At 41.9% G+C, this 14,949-nt stretch overlaps 1 protein-coding gene and 1 pseudogene across 1 annotated transcript in view; both read left to right on the forward strand.

Moving 5' to 3' along the window:
• Positions 1–14,949, forward strand: part of BCAS3 (BCAS3 microtubule associated cell migration factor) — a 703,975-nt gene that overhangs the window by 125,258 nt on the left and 563,768 nt on the right. Inside the window, exon 7 of the mRNA XM_058445347.1 lies at positions 11,117–11,189. Within this exon, the coding sequence (XP_058301330.1) occupies positions 11,117–11,189 (73 nt within the window). The remainder of the gene's footprint in view (positions 1–11,116; positions 11,190–14,949) is intronic.
• Positions 13,815–14,643, forward strand: LOC116474434 (keratin, type I cytoskeletal 18-like; annotated as a pseudogene).

Genomic DNA, 14,949 nt, shown 5'->3' on the forward strand with positions numbered 1-14,949 from the left:
GCAGCATGATTTATAGTCCTTTGGGTATATACCCAGTAATGGGATGGCTGAGGAATCGCCACACTGACTTCCGCAATGGTTGAACTAGTTTACAGTCCCACCAACAGTATAAAAGTGTTCCTATTTCTCCACATCCTCTCCAGCACCTGTTGTTTCCTGACTTTTTAATGATGGACATTCTAACTGGTGTGAGATGGTATCTCACTGTGGTTTTGATTTGCATTTCTCTGATGGCCAGTGATGATGAGCATTTTTTCATGTGTTTTTTGGCTACATAAATGTCTTCTTTTGAGAAGTGTCTGTTCATGTCCTTTGCCCACTTTTTGATGGGGTTGTTTGTTTTTTTCTTGCAAATTTGTTTGAGTTCATTGTAGATTCTGGTTATTAGCCCTTTGTCAGATGAGTAGGTTGCGAAAATTTTCTCCCATTCTGTAGGTTGCCTGTTACTCTGATGGTAGTTTCTTATGCTGTGCAGAATCTCTTTAGTTTAATTAGATCCTATTTGTCAATTTTGGCTTTTGTTGCCATTGCTTTTGATGTTTTAGACATGAAGTTCTTGCCCATGCCTATGTCCTGAATAGTATTGCCTAGGTTTTCTTCTAGGGTTTTTATGGTTTTAGGTCTAACATGTAAGTCTTTAATCCATCTTGAATTAATTTGTATAAGGTATAAGGAAGGGATCCAGTTTCAGCTTTCTACATATGGCTAGCCAGTTTTCCCAGCACCACTTATTAAATAGGGAATCCTTTCCCCATTTCTTGTTTTTGTCAGGTTTGTCAAAGATCAGATAGTTGTAGATATGTGGCATTATTTCTGAGGGCTCTGTTCTGTTCCATTGATCTATATCTCTGTTTTGGTACCAGTACCATGCTGTTTTGGTTACTGTAGCCTTGTAGTATAGTTTGAAGTCAGGTAGCGTGATGCCTCCAGCTTTGTTCTTTTGGCTTAGGATTGACTTGGCAATGCGGGCTCTTTTTTGGTTCCATATGAACTTTAAAGTAGTTTTTTCCAATTCTGTGAAGAAAGTCATTGGTAGCTTGATGGGGATGGCATTGAATCTGTAAATTACCTTGGGCGGTATGGCCATTTTCACGATATTGATTCTTCCTACCCATGAGCAGGGAATGTTCTTCCATTTGTTTGTATCCTCTTTTATTTCATTGAGCAGTGGTTTGTAGTTCTCCTTGAAGAGGTCCTTCATGTCCCTTGTAAGTTGGATTCCTAGGTATTTTATTCTCTTTGAAGCAATTGTGAATGGGAGTTCACTCATGATTTGGCTCTCTGTTTGTCTGTGATTGGTGTACAAGAATGCTTGTGATTTTTGTACATTGATGTTGTATCCTGAGACTTTGCTGAAGTTGCTTATCAGCTTGAGGAGATTTTGGGCTGAGACAATGGGGTTTTCTAGATATACAATCATGTCATCTGCAAACAGGGACAATTTGACTTCCTCTTTTCCTAATTGAATACCTTTTATTTCCTTCTCCTGCCCGATTGCCCTGGCCAGAACTTCCAACACTATGTTGAATAGGAGTGGTGAGAGAGGGCATCCCTGTCTTGTGCCAGTTTTCAAAGGGAATGCTTCCAGTTTTTGCCCATTCAGTATGATATTGGCTGTGGGTTTGTCATAGATAGCTCTTATTATTTTGAGATACATCCCATCAATACCTAATTTATTGAGAGTTTTTAGCATGAAGTGTTGTTGAATTTTGTCAAAGGCCTTTTCTGCATCTATTGAGATAATCATGTGGTTTTGCCTTTGGTTCTGTTTATATGCTGGATTACATTTATTGATTTGCGTATGTTGAACCAGCCTTGCATCCCAGGAATGAAGCCCACTTGATCATGGTGTATAAGCTTTTTGATGTGTTGCTGGATTCGGTTTGCCAGTATTTTATTGAGGATTTTTGCATCAATGTTTATCAAGGATATTGGTCTAAAATTCTCTTTTTTGGTTGTGTCTCTGCCAGCTTTGGTATCAGGATGATGTTGGCCTCATAAAATGTGTTAGGGAGGATTCCCTCTTTTTCCATTGATTGGAATAGTTTCAGAAGGAATGGTACCAGTTCCTCCTTGTACCTCTGGTAGAATTCAGCTGTGAATCCATCAGGTCCTGGACTCTTTTTGGTTGGTAAGCTATTGATTATTGCCACAATTTCAGAACCTGTTGTTGGTCTATTCAGAGATTCAACTTCTTCCTGGTTTAGTCTTGGGAGGGTGTGTGTGTCAAGGAATTTATCCATTTCTTCTAGATTTTCTAGTTTATTTGCGTAGAGGTGTTTGTAGTATTCTCTGATGGTAGATTGTATTTCTGTGGGATCGGTGGTGATACCCCTTTATCATTTTTTATTGCGTCTATTTTATTCTTCTCTCTTTTCTTCTTTATTAGTCTTGCTAGTGGTCTATCAATTTTGTTGATCTTTTCAAAAAACCAGCTCCTGGATTCATTAATTTTTTGAAGGGGTTTTTGGGTCTCTATTTCCTTCAGTTCTGCTCTGATTTTAGTTACTTCTTGCCTTCTGCTAGCTTTTGAATGTGTTTGCTCTTGCTTTTCTAGTTCTTTTAATTGTGATGTTAGGGTGTCAATTTTAGATCTTTCCTGCTTTCTCTTGTGGGCATTTAGTGCTATAAATTTCCCTCTACACATTGCTTTGAATGTGTCCCAGAGATTCTGGTATGTTGTGTCTTTGTTCTCTTTGGTTTCAAAGAACATCTTTATTTCTGCCTTCATTTCTTTATGTACCCAGTAGTCATTCAGGAGCAGGTTGTTCAGTTTCCATGTAGTTGAGCGGTTTTGAGTGAGTTTCTTAATCCTGAGTTCTAGTTTGATTGCACTGTGGTCTGAGAGACAGTTTGTTATAATTTCTGTTCTTTTACATTTGCTGAGGAGAGCTTTACTTCCAACTATGTGGTGAATTTTGAAATAGGTGTGGTGTGGTGCTGAAAAAAATGTATATTCTGTTGATTTGGAGTGGAGAGTTCTGTAGATGTCTATTAGGTCTGCTTGGTGCAGAGCTGAGTTCAGTTCCTGGGTATCCTTGTTAACTTTCTGTCTCGTTGATCTGTCTAATGTTGACAGTGGGGTGTTAAAATCTCCCATTATTATTGTGTGGGAGTCTAAGTCTCTTTGTAGGTCACTCAGGACTTGCTTTATGAATCTGGGTGCTCCTGTATTGGGTGCATATATATTTAGGATAGTTAGCTCTTCTTGTTGAATTGATCCCTTTACCATTATGTAATGGCCTTCTTTGTCTCTTTTGATCTTTGTTGGTTTAAAGTCTATTTTATCAGAGACTGGGATTGCAACCTCTGCCTTTTTTTGTTTTCCATTTGCTTGGTAGATCTTCCTCCATCCCTTTATTTTGAGTCTATGTGTGTCTCTGCACATGAGATGGGTTTCCTGAATACAGCACACTGATGGGTCTTGACTCCTTATCCAATTTGTCAGTTTGTGTCTTTTAATTGGAGCATTTAGCCCATTTACATTTAAAGTTAATATTGTTATATGTGAATTTGATCCTGTCATTATGATGTTAGCTGGTTATTTTGCTCATTAGTTGATGCAGTTTCTTCCTAGCCTCGATGGTCTTTACAATTTGGCATGTTTTTGCAGTGGCTGGTACCGGTTGTTCTTTCCACGTTTAGTGCTTCCTTCAGGAGCTCTTTTAGGACAGGCCTGGTGGTGACAAAATCACTCAGCATTTGCTTGTCTGTAAAGTATTTTATTTCTCCTTCACTTATGAAGCTTAGTTTGGCTGGATATGAAATTCTGGGTTGAAAATTCTTTTTTTTAAGAATGTTGAATATTGGCCCCCACTCTCTTCTGGCTTGTAGAGTTTCTGCCGAGAGATCAGCTGTTAGTCTGATGGGCTTCCCTTTATGGGTAACTCGACCTTTCTCTCTGGCCACCCTTAACATTTTTTCCTTCATATCAACTTTGGTGAATCTGACAATTATGTGTCTTGGAGTTGCTCTTCTCGAGGAGTAAGTATCTTTGTGGCATTCTCTGTATTTCCTGAATCTGAATGTTGGCCTGCCTTGCTAGATTGGGGAAGTTCTCCTGGATAATATCTTGCAGAGGGTTTTCCAACTTGGTTCCATTCTCCCCATCACTTTCAGGTACACCAATCAGACATAGGTTTGGTCTTTTCACATAGTCCCATATTTCTTGGAGGCTTTGTTCGTTTCTTTTTATTCTTTTTTCTCTAAACTTCCCTTCTCACTTCATTTCATTAATTTCATCTTCCATCACTGATACCCTTTCTTCCAGTTGATCGCATCGGCTACTGAGGCTTCTGCAGTCTTCTCGTAGTTCTCTAAACTTGGGTTTCAGCTCCATCAGCTCCTTTAAGCACTTCTCTGCATTGGTTATTTTAGTTAAACATTCGTCTAATTTTTTTTCAAAGTTTTTAACTTCTTTGCCATTGGTTTGAATTTACTCCTGTAGCTCGGAGTAGTTTGATCATCTGAAGCCTTGTCTCAACTCGTCAAAGTCATTCTCCATCCAGCTTTGTTCCGTTGCTGGTGAGGAACTGCGTTCCTTTGGAGGAGGAGAGGTGCTCTGCTTTTTAGAGTTTCCAGTTTTTCTGCTCTGTTTTCTCCCCATCTTTGTAGTTTTTTCTACTTTTGGTCTTTGATGATGGTGATGTACAGATGGGTTTTTGGTGTGGGTGTCCTTTCTGTTTGTTAGTTTTCCTTCTAACAAAGAGGACCCTCAGCTGCAGGTCTGTTGGAGTTTGCTAGAGGTCCACTCCAGACCCTGTTTGGCTGGGTGTCAGCAGCGGTGGCTGCAGAACAGCGGATTTTCATGAAACGCAAATTCAGCTGTCTGATTTTTCCTCTGGAAGTTTTGTCTCAGAGTAGTACCCGGCCGAGTGAGGTGTCAGTCTGCCCCTACTGGGGGGTGCCTCCCAGTTAGGCTGCTCGGGGGTCAGGGTCCTACTTTAGGAGGCAGTCTGCCTGTTCTCAGATCTCCAGCTGCATGCTGGGAGAACCACTACTCTCTTCAAAGCTGTCAGACAGGGACATTTAAGTCGCAGAGGTTACTGCTGACTTTTTGTTTGTCTGTGCCCTGCCCCCAGAGGTGGAGCCTACAGAGGCAGGCAGGTCTCCTTGAGCTGTGGTGGGCTCCACCCAGTTCGAGCTTCCTGGCTGCTTTGTTTACATAAGCAAGCCTGGGCAATGGCGGGCGCCCCTCCCGCAGCCTTGCTGCCACCTTGCAGTTTGATCTCAGACTGCTGTGCTAGCAATCAGCGAGACTCCGTGGGTGTAGGGCCCTCCGAGCCAGGTGCGGGACACAATCTCCTGGTGTGCCGTTTTCCAAGCCCGTTGGAAAAGCGCAGTATTAGGGTGGGAGTGACCCGATTTTCCAGGTGCCGTCTGTCACCCCTTTCTTTGACTAGGAAAGGGAACTCCCTGACCCCTTGCGCTTCAGTTCGCTGCACCGACTCTCCTGCACCCACTGTTTGGCACTCCCTAGTGAGATGAACCCGTTACCTCAGATGGAAATGCAGAAATCACCCGTCTTCTGCATCGCTCACGCTGGGAGCTGTAGACCGGAGCTGTTCCTATTTGGCCATCTTGGCTCCACCACCACCGACAATTTTTAGTTTTTATTGTGTTCTTCCTGTGTAGTATTAGATACTTTCCAGATGACTGTTAATCCTTGGCTGTTTGCACATGATTGTCAGTGGCAAACTGAAAAGCTAATTGAAAACATTGCATATCTGCTTGTCGACTTTGTTTTTTTGAGATGGAGTTTCACTCTTGTTGCCCAGGCCGGAGTGCAATGGTGCCATCTGGGCTCACTGCAAACTCTGCCTCCTGGGTTCAAGCGATTCTCCTGCCTCAGCCTCCCGAGTGGCTGGAATTATAGACACCCGGGAAATTTTGTATTTTTAGTAGAGATGGGGTTTCACCACATTGGCCCAGCTGGTCTTGAACTCCTGACCTCCACCTCAGCCTCCTAAAGTGCTGAGATTACAGGCGTGAGCCACCGTGCCCTGCCTATGTGTCGACTTTTAACTTTATTGCGAGGTGCTTTGGTTGTGTTGTTTGTTTGTTGGAACCCTCTGATGGATAATATATTTTAGTCTTTCCTCTTGGATTTGTTAACATGTCCCAGGAAAGACTTACAAGTGCCCACCTAAAGGATAAGGTTCTGGTGCTGGTGTCCTGGAAGCCCCATGGGAAAGGCGACATGAAGGATGATGAAGGGATGTTTCAATATTAAGTATTAATATTGTCATTTAATCTTCTTCACTTTTTTGTTTTGCATTCACCTTTACCCAGTGTCCCTCTGTCTGTGTCTAGAGAGTAACCCTTCAGCCTTGTGCTGGGAATGGGGAAGTTGAGTTGCCTAACAGGGTAAAGGTCTTAGCATCGATGTGTTTTTCAGAGAGCTGATATCAAATCTAGTCTTCTTTATTTTAGCTTCATCTCCCATCAAATCTAGTACCTGGTATTATCAGTTATTGTGCCTTTTAAAGATTCTGCGATGTAAAGTAATTTGGGTGTCAGGCTTTTTCCCCCCATGCACAACCTTGAACTTTTAAGATTGCTAAGTCAGTCATCAGTCATCTATTTCCAAAATTTGTTGGAGTTATATATTTTTTAAGTACATTTAATTTAATTTTTTTTCCTAGAATTTTCTGAAGGTATGAAATGAAATTCGTGTCTTCAGTCTACTATCTTAATTCAGAAGTTGAAACAACCATTTACTTGTTTCTTCTGGCATTTGCCTTCTTATTTAAAAACAAAGGAAAAATTTGGGGGGAAATTTATATATTCACATGGTTTGAAAATGAAAAAGCATAAAGTATATAATGAAAAGTTTCTTCTTTCTTTTTTTTTTTTCCATTTTCCCTCTCATAAGTAACTATTAAGTTTTTTTTTTTTTTTTTTTTTGAGACGGAGTTTCACTTTTCTTGCCCAGGCTGGAGTGCAATGGCATGATCTTGGCTCACCGCAAACTCTGCCTCCCGAGTTTAAGCGATTCTCCTGCCTCAGCCTCCTGAGTAGCTGGGATTACAGGCATGCACCACCACACCTGGCTAATTTTTTGTATTTTTAGTAGAGACAGAGTTTCTCCATGTTGGTCAAGCTGGTCTCGAACTCTTGACCTCAGGTGATCCGCCTGCCATGGCCTCCCAAAGTGCTGGGATTACAGGAGTGAGCTACTGTGCCCGGCCACTATTACGATTTTTATGTGTCCTCATGGAGTTCATATATTTATGTATACATATATGCAGGTCTTTTTTTCTCTTCTTTATGAAAAAGGTGGTATATTGGCTGGGCGTGGTGGCTCACACCTGTAATCCTAGCACTTTGGGAGGCTGAGGCAGGCAGATCATGAGGTCAGGAGTTCGAGACCAGCCTGGCCAACATGGTGAAACCCCATCTCTACTAAAAATATAAAAAATAGCTGGGCATGGTGGCAGGTGCCTGTAATCCCAGCTACTTGGGAGGCTGAGGCAGGAGAATCGTTTGAACCTTGGAGGCAGAGGTTGCAGTGAGCCGAGATCACGCCATTGCACTCCAGGCTTGGGGAGACTCCATCTCAAAAAAAAAAAAACAAAACACACACACGAAAAACAAAAGGTAGTATATTGTTCTGTATCTTCTTATCGTTGTATATATTCCTTTTTTCCACTTTATATCTTCTATCTCATTCCATGTTTTTACAGTGTAATTCATTCTGTTGTTTTGCAGCGGTAGGAAATATTCCATTATAACTTGAATTTTTTTCAGTCTTTTGCTATTATAAACAATACTGTTGTGAATAATCTTAAATGCAAGTTATTTCTCTCATGTCTGAGTATATGTGTAGGATGAACTTGGGTTAAGGGGTATTTGTATTTCAATTTTGATTAATATGGTGAGAAAATTGTAGCAAATTTTTAGATTTTTTTAGGAGCTCTTAAATAAGTGTCAATGTATATAGTTAAATTTAGTTATATAGTCCTTTTTATTTTAGCTTCATCTATCACATTTAGTACCTGCTATTATCAATTACTGTGGCTTTTAAAGATCCTGTGATGTAAACTAATATAAGTGTCCGGTTTTTTTTTCCCCCAAGCACTACCTTGCACTTTTACTTAGGACTGCTAAATCAGTCATCAGTCTGACTTAGCATGCTTAAGTAAATACACACACACACACACACACACACACACACGCACACAATTTTAAAGATATATAGTTATAATTATATAAATAACATATTTATATGTATATAAATATATGTAGTTAAAAATTTTTAAGTAGAAAATGTCTGACTTATTTAAAGGTAGTGTGAATAGTGCAATGATCCCTAAGGAACCCACCAGTCATCATTTTATGACTATTCTTGTTTTATTAGCATTTATTTCCCTCCCTCTAGATTATTTTCAACCCTTCCCAGATATCATATCAGTTTATTGGTTAACATTCCCTCACTTGTTTCTAAAAGATAAGGTATCTTAAAAATGTAACCACAGTATTGTAGGGGAGAAAAACTTCTCTGACCTCTCAGGGTCTCTGGGTAGGCCAAAAAATTAAACTGACATAAGAGAAATTAACAGGAGGAAAGCACACAAATTTTTATTTCATAAAATTTACATGTACATATGTGTCTGAACAGGGAAATGAAGACTTAAGGAAGTGGCAGCCGGGCACAGTGGCTCATGCCTGTAATCCCAGCACTTTGGGAGGCCGAGGCAGAAGGATTGCTTGAACTCAGGAGTTCGAGAACAGCCTGGGCAACACAGTGAAACCCCGGCTCTACTAAAATACAAAAAATTAGCTGGGCGTGGTGGCGGGTGCTTGTAATCCCGGCTACTCAGGAGGCTGAGGCAGGAGAATAGCTCGAACCTGGGAGGTGGAGGTTGCAGCGAGCCCAGATCTGCCATGGCACTCCAGCCTGGGTGACAGAGTGAGACTCCATCTCCCCCCCAAAAAAAAAAAAAAAGAGAGAAGTGACTCAGCCTAAGTTTTTTTTTTTTTTTTTTTGAGATGGAGCCTTGCTCTGTCCCCCAGGATGGAGTGTGGGCGTTGGCATGATCTTGGCTCACTGTAACCTCTGCCTCCCAGGTTCAAGCTAGTCTCCTGCCTCAGCCTCCCAAGTAGCTGGGATTACAGCACCTGCCACCATGCCCAGCTAATTTTTATATTTTTGTAGTTTTGTATTTTTTTTTAAACTAGAGATGGGGTTTCACCATGTTGGCCAGGCTGATCTTGCATCCTGACCTCAGGTGATCCACCTGCCTCGGCCTCCCAAAGTGCTGGGATTACAGGCGTGAGCCACTGCGCCCGGCTTCGGTCTAAATTATTACATGCTAGGTTGAACAAAGAATGACATTTATGGAAAAGTATCTGGGAAGATAAGGGCTAGTTTAACAATGTTCATTTATACAGGTTTCTTTCATCCTTGCCTTCACCTCTCTGGTGATTAAGATGTTTCTTCCTGGTGTGTAGGAAGGTCATCTTTCACTTGGGGGCTTCCTTTCAGGAATCAAAGAGCCAGTCAGCATGTCTTTCTTTCATCTACTGTTTTTCAAATGCCTTTAGCTCAAAATAATCAATATGCCAAAGAGGCATATTTTGGAGTGGTTTGTCCTGAACTCCTTAATATCATTATCAATATAGTTTTAAGGAATTTCTGTCATGTGTGAGGTTGGGCATTTTTTCTTCTTTCTTTATCTTTTTTTTTTTTGAGACTGATTGTTGCTCTGTCATCCAGGATGGAATGCAGTGGCACAATTATAGCTCACTGCAGCCCCCAACTCTGGGGGCTCAAAGGGTCCTCCTACTTCAGCCACCTGAGTAGCTAGGGCTACAGGCGTGTGCCACCATACCCAACTAATTTTTTGTTTTTATTTTTTGTAGATACAGAGTTTTGCCCTGTCTCAAGTGATCCTTCTGCCTCAGCCTCCCAAAGTGTTGGGAGTACAGGCGTGAGCAGACACAGAGCACCTTTTCATATGATTCAGAACCATTTATATTTCCTGACTTTACTTCTTGTTCATATTATATTGGTTTTGTGTCCTGTAATATTGTTGAGTTCACTTACTATTATTATGTGGACTTAGGACTTGATGGGAGCAGCAACTCCGGATATTCTTGTATTATTACTGCTGTTACTAGGAATGCTCTGAACCATTACCTGTGACATTTGCTGTAGATCTTTTGTAGATGATCATTATTAGGTTAAAAAAGATATTTTTGTTATTTTTTTTGTTCGTATAATTAGGTGGACAGTCTAATTGAATGCTTTTTCTGCATCTGCTGAAATATTAACATCATTTTACATTAATAGATTTTATACTGCCAAACTATTACTGTTGCTTAGGTAAATCTAATTCAGTTATGAGAGTTTATTTTTTTCATATATGTTGCTATTTAATTTGCTGATATTTTGTTTAGGATTTTTGCAACTATGTATATCAATGGGAATGACCTATAATTTTATAATTTTCTTGTCTTGAACTACCTTTATTTAGTTTTGACATCAATATTATACTAGTTTTAGGTAATTAGTTGGTGGGGTATGGGATGGTTTTCTGATCTCATGGGGAAGGTGTATAAGATTGAAATTGGTGCCAATTAAAACTTAAAAAAAATGCCGGTTCAGGCTGGCCATCGTGCCTCTCACCTGTAATCCTAGCACTTTGGGAGGTCGAGGCGAGTGGATCACCTGAGGTCAGGAGTGTGAGACCAGGCCGGCCAACATGGCGAAACCCCGTCTCTACTAAAAATACAAAAATTAGCAGGGCATGGTGGTACGTGCCTGTAGTCCCAGCTACTCAGAAGGCTGAGGCAGGAGAATCGTTTGAACCTGGGAGGCAGAGGTTGCAGTGAGCTGCGATCGCGCCACTGCACTCTAGCCTGGGTGACAGAGCGAGACACTGTCTCAAAAAAAAAAAAAAAAAAAATGCTGGTTCAGTTTTTAAAATGATTACATATATATAATATATGATGATTTTATATAGTAGCTTTTCTTCTTTTTATTCAATTGTATAAATTATATCAACTTATAATGAATACTTCTCCTTTTCAAGTATTTTAGAAGCATGAAAATAGTGGGAATTATACAATAATATTCCTCAAAGCTTACAATTTATTTTATCCTCCCTGTCAGGTGCTCAAAAATGTGATAACTTTGCTGAAAAGAGACCCCTCCTTGGTGTTTGTAAGAGCATTGGATCTTCTGGGTAAGGAAATTTTAAAAATTATTTGCACCACCTATTACAAATTTATATTATTCCAGAGGGAGAACTTTGATGTTATAAAACCTTTGTAACCATAAGACTAAGCTCTCATAAGAGAGAAGAAGAAGGAAGTAAAACATATTTAGGGTTTCTAACAGTAAATGACATTTATTGATGCTAGAGCATGTGCCTGACACTGTTCTAAAGGTGTTATGTGAATTTTCTTTTTTATTTATTACCACAATACTGTGAACAAATACAAATATCTTTCCAGTTAGTGCATTCCCTCAAACTGAACTTCTGGCTGCAAGGAAAGCTAGGAATGATTATGGTTTTGTTAGTAAGGAAAATGATCAAAATGGATATTAGGTTGGCTACTAGCAGTCTTGGCCCCATGCTTTCAGTAAATAGTATGCACTTCAGATCATGTGGCGTTGGAGAAAGGAAGAACATGTTAATAATATAACATGGTTAGGTCATGGAATCTTGATTATTGTTTCCTAATGGTATTGTTTGACTTCATAGGCTACAAGACAAATTTCTTCAAGTGTAAATTTTTCGATTGAAGAAGACATAAAGGCTTTGAGAATTTACTGTATACTCAGCACTTTGCCATGTATAGGATAAGGATACAAAATCATGAAAGCCTAATTTCTTTCCCCAGAGACTTATGAATGTGGCTGAAAAGAAAAAGTACAACACATGCAAAGTAATTATGAAATAATGATGTATGATAGGAATGCAGAGAAGGGAGAGATCAGTGTGCATGAATTAATGAGAAAAAGCCTCATGGAGAAGGAGCAGCATAGGTTAGATCTTAAGGAATGAGAAATATTGCAGCAGATGAGAAGGACTGCCAGAGTAGGTTATAATATAGTAGTGGAAGAGAAACTGAAATAAATACATTTAAGAATGGTAAGAGTTTGTGGGCCAGGCATGGTGACTCACGCCTGTAATCCCAGCACTTTGGGAGGCTGAGTCAGGCAGATCAATTTGAGGTCAGGAGATTGAGACCAGCCTTGCCAACAAGGTGAAACCCTGTCTGTACTAAAAATACAAAAATTAGCCCAGTTTGGTAGCATGTGCCTATAATCCCAACTACCCGGAAGGCTGAGGCACGAGAATTGCTTGAACCTGGGAGGCAGAGGTTGCAGCACACCACTGTACTCCAGCCTGGGCAACAGTGAGACTGTCTCAAAAAAAAAAAAAAAAAATTTGTAACTTAGATTTAATGCCATCTGCAAAACAGATGAAAACAACTATTGCAGTACTCTGAAACTCAATGAAAAGCATATAATAATCTGAAAAATGTTTAAGCTTGAGAAACTGCTAATCCTTGCACAACAACAGTGGGAATCTGTGGCATTCATGCCTGCAGCTGCTCCTGTCCCACTCCACTCTTTTCCCTCTTCCAGCGTTAGTTGGTTGGTTGGTTGGTTATAGAGGGTCTTCCAGGGTGAGAAAGGTTTTGAGGACTAGTACCTCACCTGCTGTGCTTGGAAAATTTTCGCTCATCTCTGAGTGGCAGGTATTGCATATGCCTGCCAGCATTGTCTGCAGAAATTACTGTCTTGATGGCATGTGTGCTTTGAGAGCCATTGGCTCTTTCAGCCTAAGATAATGGTTAGCTGAGGCTTCATGCTTATGCAGAGGAGCCACGAGAAAGGGTCCGGGGGAAGAAAAATCTGAATATATGTGCAGATCCTTTGGCAAAGGAAAACAACTTTTGTTGACCTGGGGTATTTGAGTGAATCCTCTGTTGAGTAGTTGGCTGCCCACTAAGATACATAGGTACATGGCCAGACCCTGAAAGTCAGGCTTTAAAGTAATGCAAGAATAAAAGAAATAATAAAACTGAACAGAGAAATCAGCAACTGCAAATTGTGGAAGAAGACAGATTTCATAGAATCCAGAGTAATGTTATACTGTATTATATAAAATGTCTATTTTTAAATATAGGCCAGGCGCGGTGGCTCACGCTTGTAATCCCAGCACTTTGGGAGGCCGAGGCGGGCAGATCACGAGGTCAGGAGATCGAGACCACGGTGAAACCCCGTCTCTACTAAAAATACAAAAAATTAGCCAGGTGTGGTGGCGGGCGCCTGTAGTCCCAGCTACTCGGAGAGGCTGAGGCAGGAGAATGGCGTGAACCCGGGAGGTGGAGCTTGCAGTGAGCCAAGATTGCGCCACTGCACTCCAGCCTGGGCCACAGAGCGAGACTCCGTCTCAAAAAAAAAAAATAAATAAATATAAACTTATGACACATGCCAAGAAACAGGAAATTGTGTCAGTGAGAAAAAGGCAGACAATAGAAACCATACCTGATTTGTCTTCGGAAAAGCCTGAGTTCTGTCCTCTCGCTCTCCCCACTGGACAGCATGAGCTTCACCACTTGCTCCACATTCTCCACCAAACTACCGGTCTCTGAGCTCTGTGCAGGTGCCCAGCTATGGCACCCAGCCAGTCAGCAGTGTGGCCAGCGTCTGTGCAGGCACCAGGGGCTCTGGTTCCCAGATCTCCATGTCCCGCCCCACCAACTTCTGGGGTGGCATGGGGTCCAGGGGCCTGGTTGTGGGGATGGCCGGGGGTCTGGCAGGACTGAGAGGCATCCAGAACGAGAAAGAGACCATGCAAAGCCTGGACGATTGCCTGGCCTCCTACCTGGACAGAGCAAGGAGTGTGGAGACTGGAAACCAGAAGCTGGGGAGCAAAATCCAGGAGCACCTGGAGAAGAAGGGACTCCAGGTCAGAGACTGGAGCCATTACTTCAAGACCATCAAGGACCTGAGGGCTCAGATCTTCCCGAATACTATGGACAATGCCTGCATCGTTCTGCAGATCAACAATGCCTGTCTTGCTGCTGATGACTTTAGAGTCAAGTATGAGACGGAGCTGGCCATGCCCTAGTCTGTGGAGAGGGACATCCATGGGCTCCGCAAGGTCACTGATGACACCAATGTCACTCAGCTGCAGCTGGAGACAGACATCAAGGCTCTCAAGGAGGAGCTGCTCTTCCTGAAGAAAAACCTTGAAGAGGAAGTAAAAGGCCTACAAGCCCAGATTGCCAGCTCTGGGTTGACAGTGGAGGTAGATGCCCCCAAATCTCAGGATCTCACCAAGATCATGGCAGACATCCAGGCCCAATATGACGAGCTGGCCCAGAAGAACCAAGAGGATCTGGACAAGTACTAGTCTCAGCAGATTGAGGAGAGCACCACAGTGGTCACCATGCAGTCTGCCGAGGTTGGAGCTGCTGAGTTGATGCTCATGGAGCTGAGACATACAGTCTAGTCCTTGGATATTGACCTGGTCTGCATGAGAAATCTGAAGGCCAGCTTGGAGAACAGCCTGAGGGAGGTGGAGGCCCACTACACCCTGCAGATGGAGCAGATCCTACAGACCGGATCCTGCTGCACCTAGAGTCAGAGCTGGCACAGACCTGGCAGAGGGACAGCGCCAGGCCCAGGAGTAGGAGGCCCTGCTGAACATCAAGTTCAGGCTGGAGGCTGAGATCCCCACCTACTGTCACCTGCTGGAAGATGGCGAGGACTTCAGTCTTGGTGATACCCTGGACAGCAGCAACTCCAGGCAAACCATCCAGAAGACCACCTCCTGCAGGATAGTGGATGGCAAAGTGGTGTCTGAGACCAGCAACATCAAAGTTCTGAGACATTAAGCCAGCAGAAGCAGTGTACCCTTTGGGGAGCCAGGAGGCCAATAAAAAGTTCAGAGGTAAAAAAAAAAAAAAAAAAAGAAAAAAGAA

Source organism: Hylobates moloch, unplaced genomic scaffold, assembly GCF_009828535.3.
Source record: "Hylobates moloch isolate HMO894 unplaced genomic scaffold, HMol_V3 SCAFFOLD_10, whole genome shotgun sequence".
In the NCBI taxonomy this organism is placed as follows: domain Eukaryota; kingdom Metazoa; phylum Chordata; class Mammalia; order Primates; family Hylobatidae; genus Hylobates; species Hylobates moloch.